A 24,509-nucleotide genomic window follows, 5' to 3' on the forward strand; every position below is an offset into this window, starting at 1 on the left:
AGGCAGTCAACTAATAAAAGGGTTGATGGTAGGTGACCGATTTTGTGTACCAGGCCCTCTTTTTTGTGCCTTCAATTGTCAAACCCTTATCAGAACGGCAAGAACAAAGATAAGAAAACCTTGAGAGACATGTGAGCAACATTTCAGACTTGTGACCAACAAGCTTCATCTAAATTTCTCTCACTGTACTCAATAATTCAATCTGTGAGGTCAGACTTGACTCCTCAGGCACCAAGAAGCAATCGGGGCTGGTGATTGATCATCTTCTCACTGTCTTGTTCTCTCTGTTACTTCTGATCCAGTTTGCTAACAACTACAAACCCATTAATGCAATTCCAATCACATCTCAACTCTCAAGTGTAATGTAATCCCCATGTACAATGGAATCCACAATTAATAAACATAAGCTCTTAGAAGGAAATAGATCCCTCTCTCGATCACTTGTTCTGCCATGTTAGCTAGCTTCTCCGCCATAGGGTGAGAGGAACATGAATTCATCTGAAATATGTCTGTCTGGCAGCATCTGAGCATGAGTTTCTGTCTCTCGGTATGGGTCCATAAGGACCATAACTCCACCCTTTATGAATTTTGACTGAAGAAGGTTATGAAATTGCAACAGTAGTACTACGGGTAATTACTACTACCTTTATGTGTGGGTTGAGATACTAAGATACCGCTACCTTGGTTTCAATATTTAACATTGCATCTAGCAGCTGCAGTCTCTCCAGCATATAGGTCATTCAAAGATTTTCTCTGGTCTTCAACTTGGTAACACTAAATTTTGCTGGGATAAATTGCATATAGATACCCTATACTTTGGGGTAGTCTAGGGCCTGAACTTTCAAATGTGTCATTTTAGTACCTCAATTTCTAAAACTAGACATCCAAGTCTGCCTTTGATGAGGGGTAAAATTATGAAAATGTCTATGTACCTCAACTTTCAAAATGTCTTCCCCAAGCAAACGCCAAGAGATGGACCTGATGACTGTAAAATTTTCAACTGGTTTACATCTGAAGTTCAAAGGTAGAAAAAGATGAACATTGAAAAAAATAGAATCAGAATATGGGCCTTTCCATAATTTTATCCTTCACCATGGTGAAAGTTTAGCGAAATAGGACTTAGATTTATATTTCTGAAAGTTAAGGTACTAAGGTGGCACATTTGAAAATTCTTGTTCTAGACTACCCCCCAAAGTACTGGATATATACCTTACATTCTGTAAAGGTGTCAATGGACCGGTTTTGGATTGGACCTCATTCAGTCAAAATCATTTTGGACGGACCAACCAGACATATTGGATTGGGCCAATCCGGTTTAAAATATTTATTAGATTGGATTGGACCTGGTCCGTCTGTAATAAATCTATATTAGATTGGGTTGGATTAAACCAATATCTGGTCTATTGATATAAGATAAGAATATAAGTGTCAATGGACCGGGTTTGTGTTGAAGCCAATCTTAATCAAAACAAATTTGAACAGATTGGATGGTACAGACATTGAATTGGACTGATCCAAAATGCATGGTCCAAAATATTCATTGGATTGGATTGGACCTGGTCCATTTATAATGGACTCACATTGGACCGGAACTGCTTTAGGTACCAGTTTTTGGATCCAATTCGAACAGATGGCCCATTTCAATTTAAAAAATAAAAAATTATAAAAATTAATTAAAATTATAAAAATGGCCAAATAACCATCCATTGTTCGAATCAAATAGATAAATAATTTGATCACTTGGATCCATGGATTGCTAACCAAAATCAACGGATTTTGGCCAAGGACTGGATTAATTAAGGGTAAAATAGAACTGATTGCCCCATATGGACGTGTTGATGGCTAGTGATCTGGGTTAGCTTAGCCGGGTTCTCAAGGCCTAAACGCCCGGTGGTGTGAATTAAGTTGGAGATTAATTCCGAGTATGATGAAAGGAAAAGATGAGCTAAGGTTGTCAAATTTAGCTAGGCCTCGGTAGCCAATAAATGTATTCACTGCTAATGCTAACATATGTACATTTAATTGGGACAGGTTGAGAGAAGCTATGGAGATCCAATACCAATAGTCCTAGACAAGGCTCAATGGCTCATAGGTGGGGTTGGCTGGTGAGCAGAGCTCTACCTCTACATGTTTGGTTCATCATCACCCAGACAAGTTGCAGCCTCGGATCAAAGTCTTCACTCTCCAGTCTCCACCATGGAGCAACAGAAAGTTCTTTAAGTTATAACGTACGACTTGAAAATTGAATGGTTCGTATTATGATTATCAGTTCGAAGCGTTTATTCACACAGCGAGGCGTGGGACTGTTCATGGACAAGTAATCGGAACAGATTTTTCAAGAGTCTCCAACCAATTGGCCCCTTCTTTTGGAAAAACGATTTAAGCAATCACAATTTAATAATGTATATGACATTAAACAGAAAAGAATGACAAACAGATTTCTTGTGGTCGATCCTTGTAGTTAATTTGTATACAACTGATCGTATATCTCTGACTTGTTGTAGGAGAGACCTGACATCAAATCCATATAAACCCCATATGTACAGAACGCTGGTATATTATTCATTCGTGATTGGTTAATAGCTCATTATACACAGCTGTTAGAGCAGCAAATCCAGAGTTTTTGTTCACCCACCGTATGAATACAATATGATGTACAATGCAGTGTTTTGACCTCAGTATGGATATTATTCAAACATGTTATGCGCACAAAATTAATTTTTAAATGCAAGGTGTTTGTTGCAGGTGATTTGGTTTGGTGCTAACTTAGGCCGGCCTATGTGTAGACTGGATATATTCTTGATATGGATTTGACTAGTAATTGATTTGATTATTTCCTACATCAACTGGACCATCCGGAGTCCGGAGTTCTTTTCTGTAGTGCGGCAGGTGTATAAAACACCTGATACTGATAGAGTGGTGTTTGATCATTCTGCTAGACTTTCTCACCTCAATCTGTTTTGTGGCTGCTTACGCCCAGAATCCAATGGCCGAATGGAGTAACCATGTTAGGGGTGATGATTGCACTCCGGCCTAGAAATTCCAGGCTTGTGCCTGGGTTTTGTGTTCAAACCGGGTTCGGGCCCGGGCCCGGGTCCATACCAGGTCTATAAATTTTAGAATCGGGTTTGGGCTTAATACTTCAAGCCCGGCCTGGCCCACATATTTTTAAACTTACTCATTTTGTGTATAATGTATACATGTTATTTTACATTATATTACATATTTTATATATAAATATTATAACATGACAGTATAATTTATATTATATAATGTATAAAATAAGTTTATATGCATGTTATGTTATTTAATATAAAATATTATAGATATAATGTTTTATATATGAGTGACGTTGGTTCGGAATCAGGCTCGGTCCGGCCTGGCCGAGCCGGTATAGACATGGGCTAAGGCTTATGTTTCAGGCCGGAACCCGAGGCCAAACTGGGCCTGGGCCTAAGCTATAGCCCTTATCATAAGTGCAAAGCCTAGCCCGGGCCCGGCCCATGATCACCCCTAAACCATGTCTCTCTCATGCCCATGTACTTTGATAGTTTGATTTCAATGCGGATTTTAACTTTTAAGTCCGCACAAATGGGTCCAGTGAGACCTTGAACCCAGCTTTCCTACTCACACTAAACTGCAGTCACACATCTCACAATATTGCAATTGCAAGATGGTGATGTATGGTTGCAATTCAAGGCATATAGAGTGTTGGTAGAGAGTTGTGAGCAGAAAATCGGGAGAGGTGAGATCTCTTATTGGGTGGTTCTCTGTTAGGCTATATTTGATTTGAAGGAAAAAGTAGAGAAAAGAAGGGAAAAATAAAAAAATCTATATAAGGTTTGTAAAAGTTTCTCTACTTTTTTTCCTTTGCCTATTTTTTTCCTTCAAACCAAAATACGGCCTTAATGTTTGATGGTGCATACACTTCCAGGAAAGGTGGCATAGGCGATGGGAAATTTATCATAGCAAGAGTAGTTACCGATTCTCCCTCTACAATAAGTCAATAACTGAAGCTGGAAGTTCAAGCATGTTTGGAAGGCCTGCATTATTCAAACAAATTAAAATCCTGTTTGGTTCAAACAAATCAAAGGTGTCATGACCTGGTACGCTCCTACGGGGTTGTATTGGGTCAGACTACGGTTCAGAGGGTAGCTGGGGTTTAAACTGATCCTCTAAACTGTTTTTAAAAAAATAAATAAACCATAAAAAAGATACCGGATACAGGCCAATACATCCTGTGTCAATACTTTGAACCTTGTATAGATTATACGAAAGTGATTTATAGAAGGAACATCAAAGACCCCCCCGTACTATGGGGTCTATGACAAAGACCCCCCTATACTTTGTTTTGTGGCAAAGACCCCCTTGTATTATGACTGTGAGACAAAGACCCCCTTCCCTTAATTTTCCTTAAAGTGCGTTGCAAATTTTTTAATCTCCATACTACCCTGGAAGAAAAACACTGTTCATCTTCCCCAACCGATTTCTCTTCTTCCCCTTTCTCTCCTCATTCATTAACGCCCAAGCTGCTTTTAACAACATCAACCAAGTGGAATACTTGAAACTACAATTGCTTCACAGAAACCGTTTGTTTCCCCAGCACAAGTCTCTCTTTGGACTCTGACCATCTCTCTGTTCTTTTCTCGGCCCAGTGCAGCCGTAGAACCTTCTCCTATTGTCTCCGGCGCATTGAAGGGCTTAAGCCAGTATTTCCTCGATTTCAGAATCGGAATCCCACCTCAGAGCCTCCTCCTTGTGGTGGATACAAGCAGCGATCTCGTCTGGGTCAAGTGCTCTGCTCGCTGGACGTACACGGGCGTAGGTACCCGATCGAAGGGGAGGAAAGAGGGGCGTAAGTACACGTAGAACCAGAAGCCTCAATGTCTTCTGGGGATCAAGAGATTGTCCAGCGTCGCCTGCTCCAGCTGCGACGCCATCTTCTTCTCCAAAGCAGCTCTACAATCGTCTGAGGCGTTTAAACAGGATTAGCACCAACATAGCTGCAGTTCAGACCATCCCATGCGTAACCCACTGGAGCACATGGATCACTTTGCAAAATTTTCTTCACATTGTATGTGTGCTTGATGTTCGTGATCGCAATTCACAAAACACAAAAACATATAACCATTATATTGTTCAACATTTAAGCCTGACAATGAGAAAGAATATAGAGAAACATCCTGTTGTTAGTTTATGATCGGGTCATCAACAGAGTAGACACAGTCCTCACTCCTAACCCAATAAGGAAACACACAAACCAGTCCCAACTCATGGATCGGATATTGGTCCAACCCAACTCGATCTAATATGAGTATATTACAGATGGATCAGGACTAATCCAATCCTATGAATATTTCGGTCTAATATTAAACGCTTCAGACAATTGTCGAGCTGCTTTGGAGAGGAAGATAGCGTCACAGTTGGTGCAGGCGACGCTGCTTGATCCCCAGAAGCCTCAAAGGCTTCTGGTTCTACGGGTACCTACGCCCCTCTCTCCTCCCGTTAGATCGGCTACCTACGCCCATGCACGTCCAACAAGCAGAGCACTTGACCCAGACGAGATCGCTGCCTGTATCCGCCACAAGGAGGAGGAGGCTCTGAGGTGGGTTTCCGATCCTGAAATCGACGAAATATTAGCCGGATCCCTTCGATGCGCCGGAGACAATGGGAGTCTTAAAGGTTCTACAGCTGCGCTGGGCTGAGAAAAGAACAGAGAGATGCTCAGAGTCCAGAGAGAGAGCTTGTGCTGGGGAAACAAACGGTTTCTGTGAAGCAATCATAGTTTCAAGTATTCCACTTAACTGCTGTTGTTGAAAGCAGGCTGGACGTTAATGAAAGAGGAGAAAAAGGGGAAGGGGAAGAAGAGAAATCGAGGTCGTGAGATTGGAAAATATGAACAGTATTTTTCTTCCAATTATGAGTAATATAAGGATTAAAAAATGTTACTAACAGGGGGAATCTTTATCTCACGATCATAATACAAGCGGATCTTTATCACAAAACAAAATACAGGGGAGTACTTGTCACAAACCCCATAATAAGGGGGTCTTTATAATTTACCCTAAACTTTAATCAATGTTAGCAGAAACATTAAATTCTTTACATACGTAGCTAATATTTATATTGTTATTTACAACCAATAAGCGAGCCAAAGAGTTTGATTATGGTTTATTGTGCAGCTATTTTGTCCCGTGTCACATTTACATATAATAAACAATATTAAACAACTTAATATCATATTTCGTGCCCATAACATTTTTTATCCTTTTTATCAACTACAAACACAACACTTGCAACACCCCAACATAGTCCGTCAAGAATGGTCTAAGCGTCTGTTTCGAACCGTTGCTCTTTTTCCAGAAAATGGTGTCATATCAGTGCAATATAAGAAAAAACGGTGTTTCAAGAAACAGTCATCGATTTGGAATCGTTTTTTCATAGAAAATTGTGTTCTAAGTCACACCTTGGAAATTGGGAAGGCATAGTTTGGAGTAACGTCAAATTTGGCATTTCCTGAAGTTGCAACTTATGCTGCCAACAAGGCAGTGATGTGGCAGTGGATAATGGGTAGAAGTGCAGAAAATATTTCCTGAAACATTAGTACCAAACAGAAAAAGTTGTTGTTGCTCCAGGAAATGTCCTACCTAGCAGCAACAATTCCAAACAAAAAAATGCATCGTTTTCTAAGAAAACAATGCTCCAAACCACACATCAGCAGCATCGCTTTCTGAAAAAACAGTGCTGCAACTACAATATCAATGCCAAACATATACTAAATGTTTCAAATGTGATTCACTCCTAGGGCTCATTTTGGAAGCAGTACAAATGCAAATATATACAGTATATATACATACAAAATAATACAAAATATAAGATTTTGTACTGTACATAACTCAGCCTAAGGCTTAGTTTGGAAAGACTATAAGTACAAATACATACAAAATACAATGTTTTGCATAGTAGATATTTATATTTACACTCTTTCCAAACTAAACCTAATTTGGAAGAAGTATAAATATAAACTTGTAGAGTGCAAAACCTTGGTGAACATATTTGTATTTTTACTCTTTGCAAAATGTGCCTAACACATTCAAAGACACAAGCATCAAGGTGTAAAACTCTTCTCAACTCCTTTGAGTCCTTTCATTCATGTCCTCTCTCATAAAGCATCACATTTTCTCAATTTTTGGAAACATTAATTATAACTTAAAACACCACACCACAACAGTGAATATATATATATAGACACACACACAAGTAGAAGGTGCCACGTAAGTGGCCTGAGCTATGTCTGTTACCTCAACGGAGAACTCTCAGCCCCTCTTTAAATCGTGATTTTCATTCAACCCAAAATCAGATTCTTAACGCATCTCACATTCTTTCTGTTCAAGTGAAACACCGACATTCTCTCTTTTCTCCAACTCATCAAACTATTCAATCAATATAACCCACCCTACAAGTAAGGCAAGAATTGTTTCTTCATTTTTCTGCTTCTAAGCCACGAAACAGGGTCTCTGCCCCATTGTGTTTCTAACCTATAGCTATAGTCTTCTCCTCAGCGGAGGGGCCCTACTTCGCAAGGGTTGGAATGGAATCGTCGATCCGTCGACCCGTTGATCCGGTTCTTGGAAAAAAATCGTTAAATCGGTCAATGACCCATTGACCTAAGCAGTCTCAATGGTTTTTGGCTGTTTTTTATTTTTTAATCAGCCATACAGGCAACCAGTTCCGTTTTATCCTAATCTCGGTCCGTAGCAAAAAATCATTGAATCGGTCAATGACCCATTGACCCAAGCAGTCAAACCGTTGACCCGTTTAATGTTTTTTGGTTGTTTCTTTTTTATTTTTTAATTTCTATTATCAAAACGACCCATCCGTTTGAACTGAACAGTCAAACCATTGACCCGTAAACTGGTGGCCAGAACGGTTCTGTTTTCAAGTAGTATACGTCACATGCTTAAATGACATAACACGTATGGCAATGCTTAATGGACCTCACACATTCAATTTTTTGCATGTAATTTTTGTTGTTAGAATGGGTCGTCCGTTTTTTTTTAATTGGAAACTATCCAAGCAACCAGTTCCGTTTTACCCCAATCATCGTCCTTGGCCGAAAACCATTGAATTGGTCAATGGCCCATTTACCTGAATGGTCGACCGTCAACCCATTGACATGTTTAATGGTTTTTGGCTTTTTTTTATTTTTTAATTTTTGTTGTCAGAACAGGTCATCCACCCGAATCGGACGGTCGAATCGTCGACCTGAAAACCGGTGGCCGGAACGGTTTCATTTTTGGGTCGTATGAGTCACACGCTCGAATGGCATAACATGTATGATACTGCTCAATGGACCTCACACACTCAATTTTTTGCTTGTAAGTTTTGTTGTTAGAACGAACTGTCCATTCGAACCGAACAATCAAACCACCGACCTAAAAACCGGTGGCCAAAACGGTTTCGTAAATTTTTGCTTATAATTTTTTGTTGTCAGAACGGGTCGTCTATTCGAACTTAACGGCGGAGCCATTGATCCAAAAATTGGTGGCCAAAACGGTTCCATTTTTGGGTTGTATGACATAACACATATGATACTACTTAATGGGCCTCACAAACTCAATTTTTTGCCTATAATTTTTGTTGTTAGAACAGACTATCCATTCAAATCGGATGATCGAACCGTTGACCCAAAAACCAGTGGCCAAAATGGTTTTGTAATTTTTCGCTTGTAATTTTTGTTGTCAGAATGGGCTCTCTGTTCGAACCGAATGGTCGAACCGTCGGTTGTCAGAACATTATTAACAACATTTATCAAATAGTAAGTAATTATACTATTTAATTAAATAATCATCAATGATAATTTTAATAATATTATTTAGTTATTTTTAATATAATAGTAATTATTAAATTTATGAATAGGATTTATTAACAATATTCATTAAATTAATAATTACCAAAATTAAATTAAATTAACAGTATTTTTTAGTAATAGACAGTAATTATAATATTTTATAAAATAATCAATAACAATACTTTTAATAACATTTTTAATTATTTTGAATATAACAATAATTACTATATTTATTAACAATATTTATAATTTTAATTTAAAGTAAAATTTAAGTAAATATCTATTTATTAAAAATATTTATAATAACAGTAATTGTTAATTATAATTACTAATTATATATTTATTAAATTACTGTAATAATCAGTAATTATTACTATTACAGTAATTAATTACTGTAATTAATTAATAATTATTACTATTACAGTAATTATATAATCACACTATTAATTATTGTAATTATATAGTAATTATTATTATTAATTAGTAATTACTATTATTAATTAATTATTACTGTAATTAATTTTTGGAAATGGGTGCATGTTATTACACTATTAATTACTGTAATTAATTAATAATTATTGTTATTAATTAATAATTAATTAATAATTATTGTTATTATTTAATAATTAATTAGTTATTAATTACTGGAAATGGGTGCTCGCACGTGAGATTTCATTTCCTGAGTGCAGAGAGTACCCATTCCGTAATAAGTATATATAGATACCAGTGGCACTACAAAGTCCAGCCCATTATGCTCTACCAGTGGCACTATAATAGTAAACTATTTCATTAAAAATATTAATTTATTTAATTAAAAATTTTACTATGTTGAAAGTAATTGTGTTTTCCATTCACTAATATTTTCAGTAGTTTTAAACTTTTAATAAATTTTAAAATAAAAGCCATATTTATTAATAGACTATGTTGAATATATTTTTTGAAAATTTCTAAAAACTATCAAAAATTAAAAAAAATCTGAAAATTACTAAAATTTAAGATAATTACTTAAAATTTATTTTGAAATTATAATAAAATAATTACAAAAAAATAAAATAAATACTGAAAATAATTGCTGAAATTTAAAATAGTTATTATGAAATCATTAGAGAATAATTACTGAAAATTTAAAATAAATACCATATGTATTCGTTATGGTATTTATTTAATTAATAGTAATTAATTAATTAATGATATTTATTTAATAAGTTAATTTATTTTAATTAATTAACAATCTTCTCTTTAAGCCCAAGTAATTAGATGTATAATATATATCATGATTTTAGGAATCCAACCCAATATAATAGGAAACCACTCCCTATATAGTAGGAAATCTTCCCACCTTTCAAACTCTCTCCTCTATCCGAATATAGTAGGAAATCTTTGCACATTTGAAACTCTACAGTCTATTCTCTCTATTTATCTTCTACTCAATACAGTAGAAGACGTGTCATAGATGATGCTACATTTGCATTATGTTCTTAGCATTCTGTCATCTTATTATTTTCTTCTTTGGAGCACAAGTTAGGATATGTTTTATTTTATTCTTTTAAAAGGTTTTCTGGCAAAGTTTTACAAAAGATTTGGGAGTTCTTGGGGTTAATTTTTCTCGGTGCCATTAGAAGATCAGTATTTTTTTTTTTTGTTCATGACCTTCTATTTTTTTAGGTAGGTCATGCTAGGATCAAAGAGAGGTTAGTTAAATTAAATTAACTTGAGTACCTTAACTAATTTACTTCATTAGCTTAGTTAAAATAAGTTAATTAGTTATAACTAATTAATTAGTAGTTAGTTAACTTTGTGTACGCCTAACCTGGGTTATTTAATAATTTACTTTTATTTGTTATTTTACTTTTATTAGTTAAAGTAGCAAATTATTAATTAAGCTTCTTCTAATTAATAATTTTTATTAATTTAATAAAAAGAAAGTAAACCCAATCTTATAATTGAATCGAAGAAAGTGAACCCACATTTAATAAAAAGAAAGTAAATTATTAATTAATATTTTTTATTAATTTAATAAAAAGAAAGTGAACCCACATTTAACAAAAATATTTTAATAATTTTTATTAATACAATATCTTTTATTTAAAAAGAAAGTAAATACAAATTAATAAATGTTTAATTTTAGTTTCAAAATTAAATCTTATAATTTGATAATGATACTACAATTATTTTATAAAAATTAAAAAGTAATTAAATTATTACATTCAACTATTAGTAATTTAAAATCCTTTAATCCATTTAAAATAATAAAAACTACTACTAAATAAAAATTTAGTAAAAGTTAGAACAATGTAATAAAAAATAAAAACTCTTTTTTGGGGTGCAACTTAGGTGGGTTGGGTCAAATTAAGGGTCAACCCAATCCTAAGTCTCAAACCTGGAGCTTAGGCTTGGCTCAAGTCAAGGTTAAGCTTGAGTTTACCAAACTAGGCGCAATTTCTACCGTACCCGATAGGTACCCACCCCAGGCCCAAACGAATTCCTAATTTCAATTAGGGAATCTCGGATTTTTGCTTGAAGGATGGGTTGTGGGGCAAGTTGGGTTTTGGGATTCTACAACCCGTACGTTATGAGTAGGGTATGGTACTAGGCTAAACCTATCCCTCCGATCCCCAACCCACATATTGTTGGAAAGCATATAAACTTTTGTAAACTAGGTGTTGAATTTAATAACATTTTGATTTTGATGTGAAGGATAATTGACAGTTTGTGTTTTTTTTTGTTTTTTTTACATCTTAATAAAATATTTGGAAACTTTGTTGTTTATTTATGTTACTTTAATATACTTATTTATTAGTTATATATAACAAGAAATAATAGGAAATTAGATGTGGGTTCTAAACCCTATCACCCCTATCCTTGACTGTGGGTACATGTTGTGAGGTTTAGGGAGGCAGGTAGAGTCTAAAATTTACGAAAACTTGAACCCACTTTGTTGCCATCCCTACTTGGGCTAGGCTTGGACTTCGGCATATTGATCTTTGTAGCTCAATTTCCATGTAAAATAGATTGATAATAAATAGAAATGTATAACACAAAGTGTTGAGCAGCTTAGATTGCATTGGATTACTTCCCAAGGCTTCAACCTAAGCCTACACAGAGTTTAGTTAGGCCTAAATTTTTTGACCCAAGCCCAGCATGAAGTTCAAGAACTCAAGTCCAACCTATGCAAAAGTTTTGGTTGAACAGGGTTGGGCTTGGATTGGGTCCACCCAATTTTAACCCTTAACTCCTTTTGCTTCAAATTATTTTAACAAAGCCCTTGCATCGCACGTGATTGATTTGTATAGGACAATCCAACGCACAAGGCTCCCACCAATGCGGGATCTAGGGAGGGATAGATGTATGCAACCTTATCCCTTCACATATAGAAGATGTTTTCTAAGATTTCAGCCTTGGCCACTTAGGTTGCTTAAATATTGAAATACTCGAGTAAGGAATGTAATACATAAATACACGTGTGATGTACATGTAATATATAGAAAACAATGAATTTTCGTATATGAATAGGGAATGATATATATAGCATATTAGCTATTCTTAATTTCTAAGGGGTTCTAATTTAAAAACACATCCAAAACTATTGCAATAATAGCGCCTTAGATCAGCTTTTATTAGGGCAAATCTATGCCTACACCATTTTAACAGTAATCTTGCATTAGGAATATTTCCTCATAAAATAAAGCATACAAGTATAAAGATATTCTCGATGCAAGACAGTAAAAGATATCCGAATGAGCTTTGCCCTAACTGAAGCAGAACTGACAAGCAAAAACTCTGCATACACTCTAAAAGTACGACCAACACCTAAACATTATTGATTTACCGCCGGATGCCACATTTTTAAAATGAGCCTTATTTTGTAGGTACATTTTACATTAAAAAATAAATAAACTTTGAAAAGTTTACATTTATTTTGAATATCAACAATAAAAGGTGGTGAGGCATATGGATTGGGGCCACGGATGAAACATTTGGCCAATACAGTGGGTCCTTTATTTGATGGACGGTTCGTGTAGGGATAGTGAAATTCACTAATTAAACAGTTGTCTAGTTGACCTAGAGTCATAACAAAAGTCCTTTAATTGAGTTGATTTTACTTGCATCCCAATGAGAAAGCATATAGAGTTCCACCATTTGATGACTTTACAATCTGAGGTGGTCTTCACCAACTTAATCAATTATCCATGGGTGCCTTTTTCATGTAATGTGGCCCACACTTGTACTAGAATCTGGCTATTCATGAAATTGAAATCATATGAAGTTTACTAGTTTTTTAATACAAACCAATTTTCATATTTCTCAGGTGGGTCTCACATATACATATTACATCAGTAAAACATCAACAAAGTAGACATATGATGAGACCCACAAAGATTGGACTTAGTTCTCACTTCTCAGTCTCAGGAAGTCTGAAGTTTTTAATTTCTGAATCAAGGGAATATTTCAACTTTGCAATGTCTTGGGTTCTATGGCAACTTCGAAACCCCAGGATTGGAATCAGGATTTTGAAAATTTTAACAAAAATCAAAATCAACCATGTTGGCACCCTAAAATGTGCTGAGCTTTAGTCCCATCTTCTAGTTTTTCTTCTTTATATTGGTCCTTTTTTTTTTCTTTTTAGGCAAAAGGGGCCAGACAAAGGAGGGCAATCCATCTCCCAATCCCCATATCCCTGATGAAGTGGGGTAGCCCATCCCAAAACCCTGCAACCCATATCAAGGCAGGACCGGATCCTAGGTCTTTCCTACAAGCAGTAAAAGACTTTGCCTCCTATCACTCTCCTTCACTTTCTTTTGTTCTTTTTATCTTTAATTATGTCTTCCACCTCTTTTTATCAACCCATGCTCCTTCTCTTTAATCTCTTTCTCAACCAAGGCACAAAGTATTGATACATTGCAATCAATTGGTCTTAGGTGATGTTTGGAATCAATGCTGATTTTTCCTTGCCAATTTTTCAAAAGTCACCAATTTTTAAAATCAGTGTTTTTTTTTTCAAAAATCGGTAAATTTTGTTATTCGATATCATTTCTATCATGTAAATCAATTTTTTGAAAAATCAGCTTTGAATCTATTTGGTACCAATTCTCAAAGGTAAATTATTTTTATATTAGAATTATTATTCAATGCTATATTGGATGTTATATCATTCTCAAAAGATCGGAATTAGCTAAAAATCAGGAAATCACCCAAAAAAAAATCATCCCTAAAAAGGGTTGATTTCAAGAATCAAATTTTGACCAAATTCCTGAAAATCATCAAAATCGACCAATCAAATAAAAATTTCAATGCCAATTCCTCTAACATGGAAATGATTTGCAAGAAATCATCATTTATACTAGACATCACCTTAATCCTACTTACCTTTAACATGGATCAAAACCCCAAAATACCCATATTTCAGTGACAATAAGATTCTAATATGATGCATTTTTAGGCAAATGCTTATTTACTCCTATTTATTATGGTGTATAAGCTCAGTTTGAAAGGAGTATAAATACAAATATATAAAGTTCAAAACTGAGCCATGGTTATATAGTTGAAAACAATGATTATACGAGAAATTAATACGATCATAAATAGGATTTTTTTTGAAAGTTACATTTTGCTGTGACAATACTTTCCTTCTCTCTCTCTCTGAAAAAGAAAAGCGATGGGCCGCTTTGTTGAATTGGGTTCGGGTCGAATGTGTGAAGCGACTCATCATCATGCTATACGAGCTCTCCTGGGCAACTACCTCAACCGTACAAAGCCAAAATAGGACTAAATATAAAACGAGATGGGGATTTAAAATCGCCCCAATAAATTCGCCAAAGATCTCCTCTCCAGATTTTTCTCAGCCATCTCTGGTGTTTGCTAACTTTGCTTACATCACCTCTCCCTCTGCATACTTGCCAAAAGTACAATACAACCATTGCTTCTCTGTCTGTCACTCCCTCTCTCTCTCTCTTTCCCTTTTCCTTTATCGCAACATTTGCTTGTTGTCTAATTAAAAGAGCTAAAAAAAGTATAGTCTTTCTCTGAAAAATGGAGCTGGAAACATCTGCCATGAACAGGAGTTTGAACAGAGAGATTCCAGATATTTTGGTTGTGATGATTGCAGAGAAGCAGAGGATGAGAGGCGGGGGAACGCAAGGAGAGAGGAGAGAGAGTGAAATGGGCCCTCTAAAGCCTGCAAGAGAAATGAGTAGCACTGCACCGGGAGTAATGTTTTCTCATCTCCTTGTTTTTACTCTTTCGTAGCTCTCCTTCTCTCCATCTTAATCAATGGGTCCATATATCCCAACCTGTCTGCCGAAGGCCTTTTGGCTTTTTTGACTATCTTCCTTCTTTCTACTGGTTTTTCTGCGTTGGATTTCTTTTGTCCCGAGGACCCATCTATGCATTGAACTTTAACATCTTGTTGCTAGAGTGAAAACTGGACAGAGAGAGAGAGAGAGAGAGAGAGAGAGAGCGCATAATTCTTGATGGGTTCTGAATCTCAGTCTCTTGGGCTTTGGGTTTCGGGAGCAGAACAAACTTTCTTTCTACGCAAAGATATTAGCCCACTTTTAATAGTTGCTTACTTGCTTTTGGTTATGTGGTTTGAAAATTTGCTTTTGGTTATGTGGTTTGAAAGAGCCAGCAGTTGATGCATGGGTTCCGTGTGCTTTTGAACCCCATTCTTTTGCCTTTAGGTTCTAAGAAAAAAGAGCCAATTTCCTGATCAATCAGAAAGAATGGTAAAGAAGTGTAAAAGAGTAGGCCATTTTCTTTGCTTTTGATTATACTAGTTCCAAACAAGGGAAACCAATGATTCATGGCGAACTTTTCGCTGCATGTTCTTGTCTTTGAGCTGTCTGAGAAACTTACTTTTGGAATTGTTCAGCGTGGGAAAAAAACCCCACTTTATCTTTCGAATGAGGAAAAAACTTTGACTTGTGATTAGTCAGGAAGGTGGGGAACCCATGAATTGATTAATCCTTATCTCCATTCTTCTTTTTTCTGGCCAGGTTTTGTGGAGGAAATTGCATCCTTTATTCCTGACTGGCTTTTCTTACTGCATATTCTTCTTTGAGTCCTCTGAGAAAGCTTAATTGCGGTGTTATTCATTGCGGAAAGAAACTATATCATCTTTCTAATGCAGAAGGGACTTTGAGTTGTGCTAGTCAGGAAGGTGGGGAACCTAGAAGTTGATGAGTCCTTTCTGTTTCTGGCCGGGTTCTGTGAAGGAAATGGATGGAAGGTTGGTTCTCTGAGGAACTTTTCTTACTGGCTTCGTAATTTCATAATTTTTGCTTATGTTCGGCCTTTTCTTCTTGAAAGTTGTTACTTCAAACTGCTAAACCGTTAATTGAAGTTGTGTACCAGAGTACTTAATGAAAGAAATATCTGTTTATGAACTGTCTGCAATCCATTCTGTCAAGTTGAGTTTGCTTACATGTGATGTCCTACTTTTGCTTCATGTGCAACCTATCAACTGCATGCTACGCTGTGCAGTTTGAAGTAAACTCAGCTTGACAGAATTGACATTCTAATCAGAATGTCATAGGCATGGGCATGCGACCATAAATGGAGTTACATACTAGTTGCTTCTGTTGTGTTCTTCAAAAGTTAGAATTGAAATTATGCATTTCTCTGTATTTGGAAGTCTGAGATTCAAATTTTGGTACTTTACATAAATAAATGATAAATCCCACCTTTTTTTGTAATCTCTCTTTGCTTTCATATGTAGTTGTTTGGAGAAGTGTTGTGTTTTGAAGACAAACTATCAAGCGCTTTTGCATCGTAGTTCAAAATCATATAATTTGATGGTCTTCTTTGTCCTTTTATATGTTGAATGTTTCCTCTTTTCTTTATATTTTCCTTTCCCATGCAGGCATGCAGTACTGGTTGTTTAGGAACCACTGTTCAGTTCCTTTCTAATTTTCCAAACATTTATGGTTCTCTTACTCCTCTTTCTTGTTTAATTCAATTTTAAAAGTTTTCGATCCATTATTGTTTTTTCTTGAGGATCTATAAAGTTAATATGAAATTAAAGCTGTTTCTTATGACTATTTTGATCACAAGTGTCTCCTGATGCTGTTACCTCATTCAGAAGGCCCAGCATTGTATGTTCTTTAGTCTAGAGGAGGATTCTTATAGACATCTAAAAAGCCACACTTCAGAAAAAAAGGGGGGGTTGTCACTTTGGTCAAGGAAAATTGATGATTATACCCTACAAGGTTGTCTCTTAGAAGCAAAGTTGTTCATAATTTGAATGAGAATTGGGATATTACTATAACTAACATGGAATTATCCTGATTTGTTTGCTGTAAAACTTAAAAAGACAAATAATTTTTGTTTATCTTCATTCCAAACCTGTACACACTACAGAATCAGGAATAGCATGGGGAAGGGAAACTGAAACCAACCAGTTTTTCATAGGTAAGGTCTAAATATGATTCTTGGCATCATTATGAAACATGAATAAGGTGCCAGTGAGATGTCAGTGAGGTCCATGCTCATGCAATTCCAACACTTATTCATGCATCAATTGAAAGGTGTGATCCTCATGAAAATATTATGTAGCTACAAGAAAAAATCATGTCTGTTTTTGTTAAACATGAAAAATCAACCAGTTGATAAGAAATCTAAAGTTCAACTAAGATTAAAGTAATGCAAGTTTATTTGTCAAATAGAAAGACACATTAAACATGGACACAAACAACAAACAGACAGAAAGTAATCCACACATGTATGCACGTCATGCATGTGCATTTGTGGACAGAGAGGCTTGCAACTATGGCTTATACCTCAACTCGGGGGGGTGTTTTCAATATGCATGATTTTATTTCTTAAACAAAAACAATTGCCACAGCAGTGATTTAAAAGGCACGCCTACATTCAGTCAATGCACATTTTAAGGTATGTGCCTCGCTTAGGCCCCAGGCACAGCACTTTCAAAAGGCATGTGCCTGGTGTGCCTTGCATTTCAGCCCAGGCGTGCACCTTTTTTTTATTTTTTGCGCCTTTTGTTCTTTTTTGAACCTAGTGGCTGGTACAAAGGTGCATTTGAATTATAAAACATCTTCTTAAAAGGAAATTAAAATTATAAAATCAAATTTTTTATGTAGTGATTAAGAATTTAAGACCCTAACATGGACTTGTTTGAACTTGCCTTGAGGGGCTTGGTACAAAGGTGGCTTGTAGAATCAGGAACGCAAGATGGTTTACACCATATCAGCTATTTGAAATAATTGAATTAAGGGAAAAAGAGATTGTGGGTTTTACATGCTTGAAAATGTTTTATATCTTTGATTTTATTTTTAAATCTCCATTTGAATATGCTTTACATGTTATGTTTATGTATTTTAATTTTAGGTAATAGGTTTTTTAAAACATTTATTTTAAAATTTAAGTTTATTTTTATTAATATTATGTTTAGTTTTTTTTTTTAATTTTGGCATTTTCTGAATTTTTTGGCATTTTTGAATTTTTCGGCAATTTTTGTATTTTTGTGCCTTGCTTCAAAAAGGCACATGCCTCACCTTACACCTCGGGCACAAATTGCCCCTTGTTTTTTTTTGTGCCTTGCGCTTTTCAAACACTGTGCCACAGCAGAAAAAAAAATTGTTTTTAATGATGTGACACTTGTTTTGGTTTTAAAGGAACAAATGCATATTGATAAACAACCCCTTAGTGTGCAAAATTGTATTATCATGAATTATCAATCAAATTACATTTATCATATGATTTCACTTAAACTTATATATGCAAAATGTCATATATAAGCTAACCTATATTATTGAAAGCTAGAACTATCCGTGCATACATATAAATGTCAAATAAAACTTACATAAATGTATAGTCATTAAGATTGATTGCAAAATACATATCTAATATCTTTTAACAATCAAATAAATGTCTATGTCCCTGGTGAAGTATTTTCTGCAGCCATACATTCTCATTTACCCCTTGCTCTTTTTTAAATAAAATTGTTACTTTTTCTCAAAAAAAAAGTATATGTATTTCTTTCACCGATGATCATATTGATACAATACAAAAGTCATGCAACTGAATTTGTCTGATACTTTGCCATTCCTTCTTGTTTTCTGGGCACAAATGTATTTATTGGTAGGAAATCTAATCTTTACTGATCATATACACAGGAAACAGTTTTTCTAATTGACTCAATTAGGGGGGAGTTGTATATTTTATGTATAAAATTTGCTCCATAAAAGGGCTTATTTTGAGAACATGGTCCTTAATAGCAGAAACCGTTGTCAGAGAGGTTCCCCATGGTTCCATTTTGGATTTTGAGTTTCTATGTAGATAAGTAGATGACACATATTGTAGATAACTGTCTATTTGATTATGGGTTTTTTTCTTTTAACGTTCTCTCAACCCAACACCAAAGGCACACATTGTTTATGGTTTCTTTTCTTTAGCATTCTTCAGTCAAGAGGGATTTTTTTTCTCAAGGTTCTCTAGCATGGTCCAGTCAATAAGAATATTTTATTTCTATAAACCTTGATTTTTGTTTTGTTTTGTTTTGTTTTGTCTCTCAGAAGATGGATCTCATTCCCATGCCATATATTTCTTCCAGATTAGGTGGTACATTTGCTTCCCATTCACTTTTATTGATTGTTTTCCAGGTCCATATTAGCCCAAGGGGATCAATAGATTGGACAGATGATGAAAAATAATTGAAGGAAGCAGTTTAACCCATAACCATTAAAAGTGAACTACTGTCTTATGATCTCTCTTGATTGTCAGAGGGAAAATTGATTGAAAAGTGTTTGAAGCTGCAGACGAAATATAGTTTTAGATTGGATTGGTGTTTAATTCTTTCAGAGCCTATATCCTTCTGAACATCTCGACTTACTTGGATCTTGGCACAACAGTTCTTTGGTTTCTAACTGTGCAATGGAGAACAGCATAGTCAACAACTCAGTAGATGTTAACTATCAAAATCCTATGGCTATAGATGGAATGCCTTCAAGTATGTTCCCTGGTATGGTTATTCACCAAGATTCATTGCTTGTTAACAGCCGAAACCAGATCATGGCAGGATATCCTTTGCTTTCAGCATTGCAAGGAGAACCCATAAATGTCAGAAATGATCTCCATGTGGCAAACCATGATGAAGTTAATAGTAATGCTTCAGTTTCTAGAAATTTGCCACTTGATGAACATGGCATTGGAGATTCTTCACCCATCATTTCACAGTCCATTGATAACAACGAGTTTCAGGGGCAGTTCATGGGAGGAGCATCCTTAACTGCCACATCACTTTTTAACTTTTTGGCAGCAAATGGTAGTCTGCAGGAAGATCTCAACAGGATTTCAATTTCTTCTAACTCATCCTTCCCATTGAAAGATTTGAGAAGTACTGTTTCAAATGGCTGCTGTGATACATCCAATTCTTCACTTACAGCCTCAGTGAATTGTGGATATACTGGAGAAAATGATTATGTACAGTGTATAGTTTCCAAGAAAGACACGGGTGTCACTGACCAACTGGATGGTAAATGGACTGTTCACAAGTTTCCGGGTCCTGAGGATATTGCGGGTAAAGCCTTGCCACATGGTTTTGTAGGAAGCTTGGACCCACATGTATGGATGTCATCTAACAAGTCCAGCATCAGTGCAGATGACACATATGGCTACTGTTTACCTAGTAATGAACTATCTCTAAGTCTGGCCACGTGCCAACCCTCTATTATCAGTGTACCAACCATAACAGATCAGTGCTCAGAAATAAGTAGCTCTGTTGTTACACAGCATTCATTGCATGAAGTTGGTATGGGAGTGGGATTTGGTTCAGAGCAGGCATCTAGAAAGAGCAATGAGCTTTCTTTGGGTTTTGGTTCATATGCGCCTGTCCAGTTCTCACAGATATTGTCTGAGTCAAAATATCTCAATGTAGCTCAGCAAATACTTTCTGAATTTGCAAGTTATTCTCTAAAAAACCTAGGTTGCCTGAGTTATTCAGCAGGTGAGATTGGAACTGGACAAAAAATACCACTTTCATCAAATTTCTCTGCTGAAAGAGAGATTCAAAAGATGAGGTCTGATGAATTTCCTCTTCATTCTGGAGAAACTGGATCCAATAGTCAAAAAAAGCTTCCATTGCAAAGACAGGAGGTTGAAGCCAGGAAAACTCAACTATTAGCTTTGCTACAAGTGGTATGACTGTGTGTGTGTGTGTGGAAAGTCTAGATGGTTGCGTAGTGAGCTTACTTAAATGAACCACCAAGAATCTTCCACGTGCCAAGTATTTTTTGGGTTCAAAGGGAGTCCCTAGTTTTTGCTCCTCATCCTAATTCATGGAAAATTTTTTCAGACCAACCAACCAAGAGACCTTTTAAATTTCTCTAGATAAGCTGTCTATTATGAGTCCAATTGCAGGATTAAAACATGGCCAATCCAGAGTGTCCTCTATTTGACGAGTCATTTGGGTTAGGCTGGTTAGCAGAAGATTCTTCCATGTGGATAAAATATACTAGGTCGTAAGGATCTCCCTATTTGACCTAAACTTGTCTATTTCACCATCTTGAGATTCAAACATGTTGACCAAGTGGATCAAAAGATCTGTTGAATCATATTCAAATCTTTTTTAACTTGAATTGTTTTTCAAAAATATGATTTCAAAAGTTAAACATAAAAGAAGATTGACATGATTGAGTCATATTCCTCACATTCTTTTTCTTGGCCAAAAACCACAGTTACCCGGTCAACCATGAAAATTTGGTCCTTGAATTGCCTTTCTCCTTAACTGACTTCCACACTTCTCCACCACCTAAAATATTGGTTACTTGGTGTATCCACCTAAATTCTTTGTTACTTAAAAATGCATCCTGATTATTCTTTTTTTAACTTAGGTTGACAGCAGATACAGCCAATGCTTGGATGAGATCCACACAGTCGTATCTGCATTCCATGCTGCAACTGAGATGGACCCTCGGATACATGCGTGTTTTGTTCTACAGACAATATCTTTTCTGTATAGCAATCTAAGGGAGAGAATTGCCAACCAAATCCTTGCATCCGGAGAACACCTCAGCATTAAATGTATGGTAGGGGAGAAATTCAAATCATCTTTCATTCAAAAGCAATGGGCTCTCCAGCAACTAAGGAGAAGAGATCATCAGTCATGGAGGCCACAAAGAGGCTTACCAGAAAGATCAGTCTCAGTTTTACGAGCATGGATGTTTCAGAACTTCCTCCACCCGTAAGTTCCTTTCCTAGAATGATTGTTGATAAGTGATAACGCATATACAGATATAGCAGCACATATTCACAAATACCAGAGCTTAGGAGAGGGTATCCATCAGAAAGAACTCTGACCATTGGATTGGAACTAACCAATCTCGGGATGCTCGGAATATCTGACCATCAGAAAGAACTTGCATTTTGTGCATTTTCAAGTTATTTTCACCTACAAAGACTTGCATCCAGCCAGAGCCACCTGACAATTCTGTTTTGAAATTCAGGCGTTACCAAAAAAGCCCCCTGACGACAGCATGAACTTTTCTGGTTGCAGGTTCCACATGTAACAGTTCAATGACATCAAGATGTGCTTTTTTAAAACCACACTATAACTTTGAACCACACAGAAGTGGTGTTTTCAATATCAATACAGAACAAAACATGTTTTGAAGCATAAAATTCGTGAGTTTTGTTTTTATATCATAAAGTTTGCTTGTTTTTTTTTTCGAATTATATGATTGAAATAAATTTTTAAATACCTCTTCTTTATAAGTAGATTATTATAGAAAAGCATTTTCATAATATATGAAACAAAACGTGTGCATCTGTGTATGTTTTTGGCTTTTTCCAGAGTACGGTGTCACACCTTTTTGCATCAATGAAAATGTTGAGAAATGACATACATCCAAAACTTGGTTGGGTTAGAGGTTGTTTAAGTCACAAAATTTATGGATTTTCAGGTATCCCAAGGACACAGAGAAACATCTACTTGCAATAAGAAGCGGGCTGACACGGAGCCAGGTATTTAATACTTTACCAAGCTTGTAATCAGTTCATCTTTTATCCGCTTAAAAAGTCACTGGGGAGTACCATTCTCTTGTTCTCTATTATTTGATGGGTTTATTCTTTGCATCATTTCTTATTTCTTTTGCCTTGATCATTGTGTTGTGGTGTTATCTTTAGGTATCCAATTGGTTCATAAATGCACGCGTTCGTCTCTGGAAACCTATGATAGAAGAAATGTACTCAGAAATGAACAATAGGAGGGGCCGTCGAACTGATGATGCAACAGAAAATGGTCATAGGACCCCATAAGCATTGACAATTGATAACCAGAGAATCTCAATGAACTGAAGCAGATGGAAGTAAATCTGCCTGCACCAGTATAGTGAGCACCAACTGATGGACTTCTTGGTAGGTAACTGAGGTAGAAAAAGATTCAGTCCCTCTGACAGTCATGGTCTTCTTCATGGAGTAGACTGCTTTCACTTGCTTGGGTCTTACTTTCCATGTGATGACAAGTGAGCAAGTAAAATGTGGATCAAGAAAAAAGATCATGCAGCTGGATGCTTCATGCATGGAGATGATTAATCTTGTATATAACAGTGTAATGTATTCAGTTGGATGATAAGGACTGGTAATCTGTTCTCTTGCATGAATAGTTAATCTCTGAAGTCTGAACATGTCTTAACTATGAGTTCAACTTTATAATACTACTACATTTTTCACGACTTTTTTTCCTGCATGCCCAGAAGAAAGAACTTCATTGGTATATTAGCATGTTAGTTGATGCTTAGGATTCAGTATCAGCAGGGTGTCATGGAAATTATGGCTCAGAAATTTAGCAGTTGGTCGTAAGCTCAGGACCATCAAAACTTGGGAGCCTGCGTCTTAGAAATGTTGACTTGGTCAAACTTGCTCCTTTGCATGTGCTAATAATATGTAATATATTCTCTAATTTATAATCCTATTTTGATGTAAAATAGGTTTAAAAGATGGGTCTCAGAACCATTTGCAATTTTTTATAGTTTTATTTGAATGAATTAAACAATTTAATCATTTGGTTGAATCGTTTGACCCGAGACCCAGACTTCGATTCAAGCGTGTTTGTGTTTGTATGAGTTGCAAGAGAGGTGATGAGACCAAATGCAGTATTACAATACTTGTTTCTTTAACGTTCTTGAGTTAGATAGATATACAATGGGCGCCCCATGTGTATGTGTGGAGCCTTTTTTATTTTGTAATATTTGGACTACTACCATGCTTACTTCAGCCATTGCGTTTTCAACTCTGAATTTCTATTTTATTTATTTTAGGCTTACGATATAGCATAGCTATATATGATTAGAAAGACAAAGGGTACCTTTCATTCATTTCACGTGCTTCAACTTGTACCCCATAACTTGCCCCGTGTCGATACAAATTTGGGCTGTTGAACATCACTGTTCAGTGGGTCCTACCATGAAGGGAAGTTTAGTTTCTTCGTTAGAGATCGGAGGGGGGTTGGGGGACTTGGTGTGCAACGTGCAAGTATTTCGATGGAGGGTGAAGAAAAGTTGAATTTGAGCTCCTTTGAAATATTCTCATGACAGTTTTTTTTTTTTTTTTTGGTTATCTACCTAGGTGGAACTCATCCAGTTGTGGCTCCCAATGCTATGCATATCAAACACGTGGCAAGATTATGAAAAAAGTTTTATACAAG

The 24,509-nt window shown here is 35.9% G+C and overlaps 1 protein-coding gene across 2 annotated transcripts; it reads left to right on the top strand.

The window, feature by feature from the left end:
• Positions 1 to 14,908: 14,908 nt before the first annotated feature.
• Positions 14,909 to 23,535, top strand: LOC104604402 (uncharacterized). Of its 2 annotated transcripts, none has more exons than XM_010268706.3 (6): positions 14,909 to 15,058; positions 15,847 to 16,079; positions 19,471 to 21,004; positions 21,700 to 22,049; positions 22,768 to 22,828; positions 22,991 to 23,535. In XM_010268706.3, the coding sequence occupies exons 3-6, from the start codon at positions 19,742 to 19,744 to the stop codon at positions 23,120 to 23,122; spliced, it is 1,806 nt and encodes a 601-aa protein (XP_010267008.1). In that variant the 5' UTR covers positions 14,909 to 15,058; positions 15,847 to 16,079; positions 19,471 to 19,741; the 3' UTR covers positions 23,123 to 23,535. The 2 variants fall into 2 exon arrangements, with proteins under 2 accessions (XP_010267008.1, XP_010267007.1); XM_010268705.2 differs by lacking the exon at positions 14,909 to 15,058 and adding an exon at positions 15,275 to 15,576.
• The last annotated feature ends 974 nt before the right edge of the window (positions 23,536 to 24,509 follow it).

This window comes from Nelumbo nucifera, chromosome 6 (genome assembly GCF_055504915.1).
Source record: "Nelumbo nucifera cultivar China Antique chromosome 6, China Antique-T2T, whole genome shotgun sequence".
Lineage (NCBI taxonomy): Eukaryota > Viridiplantae > Streptophyta > Magnoliopsida > Proteales > Nelumbonaceae > Nelumbo > Nelumbo nucifera.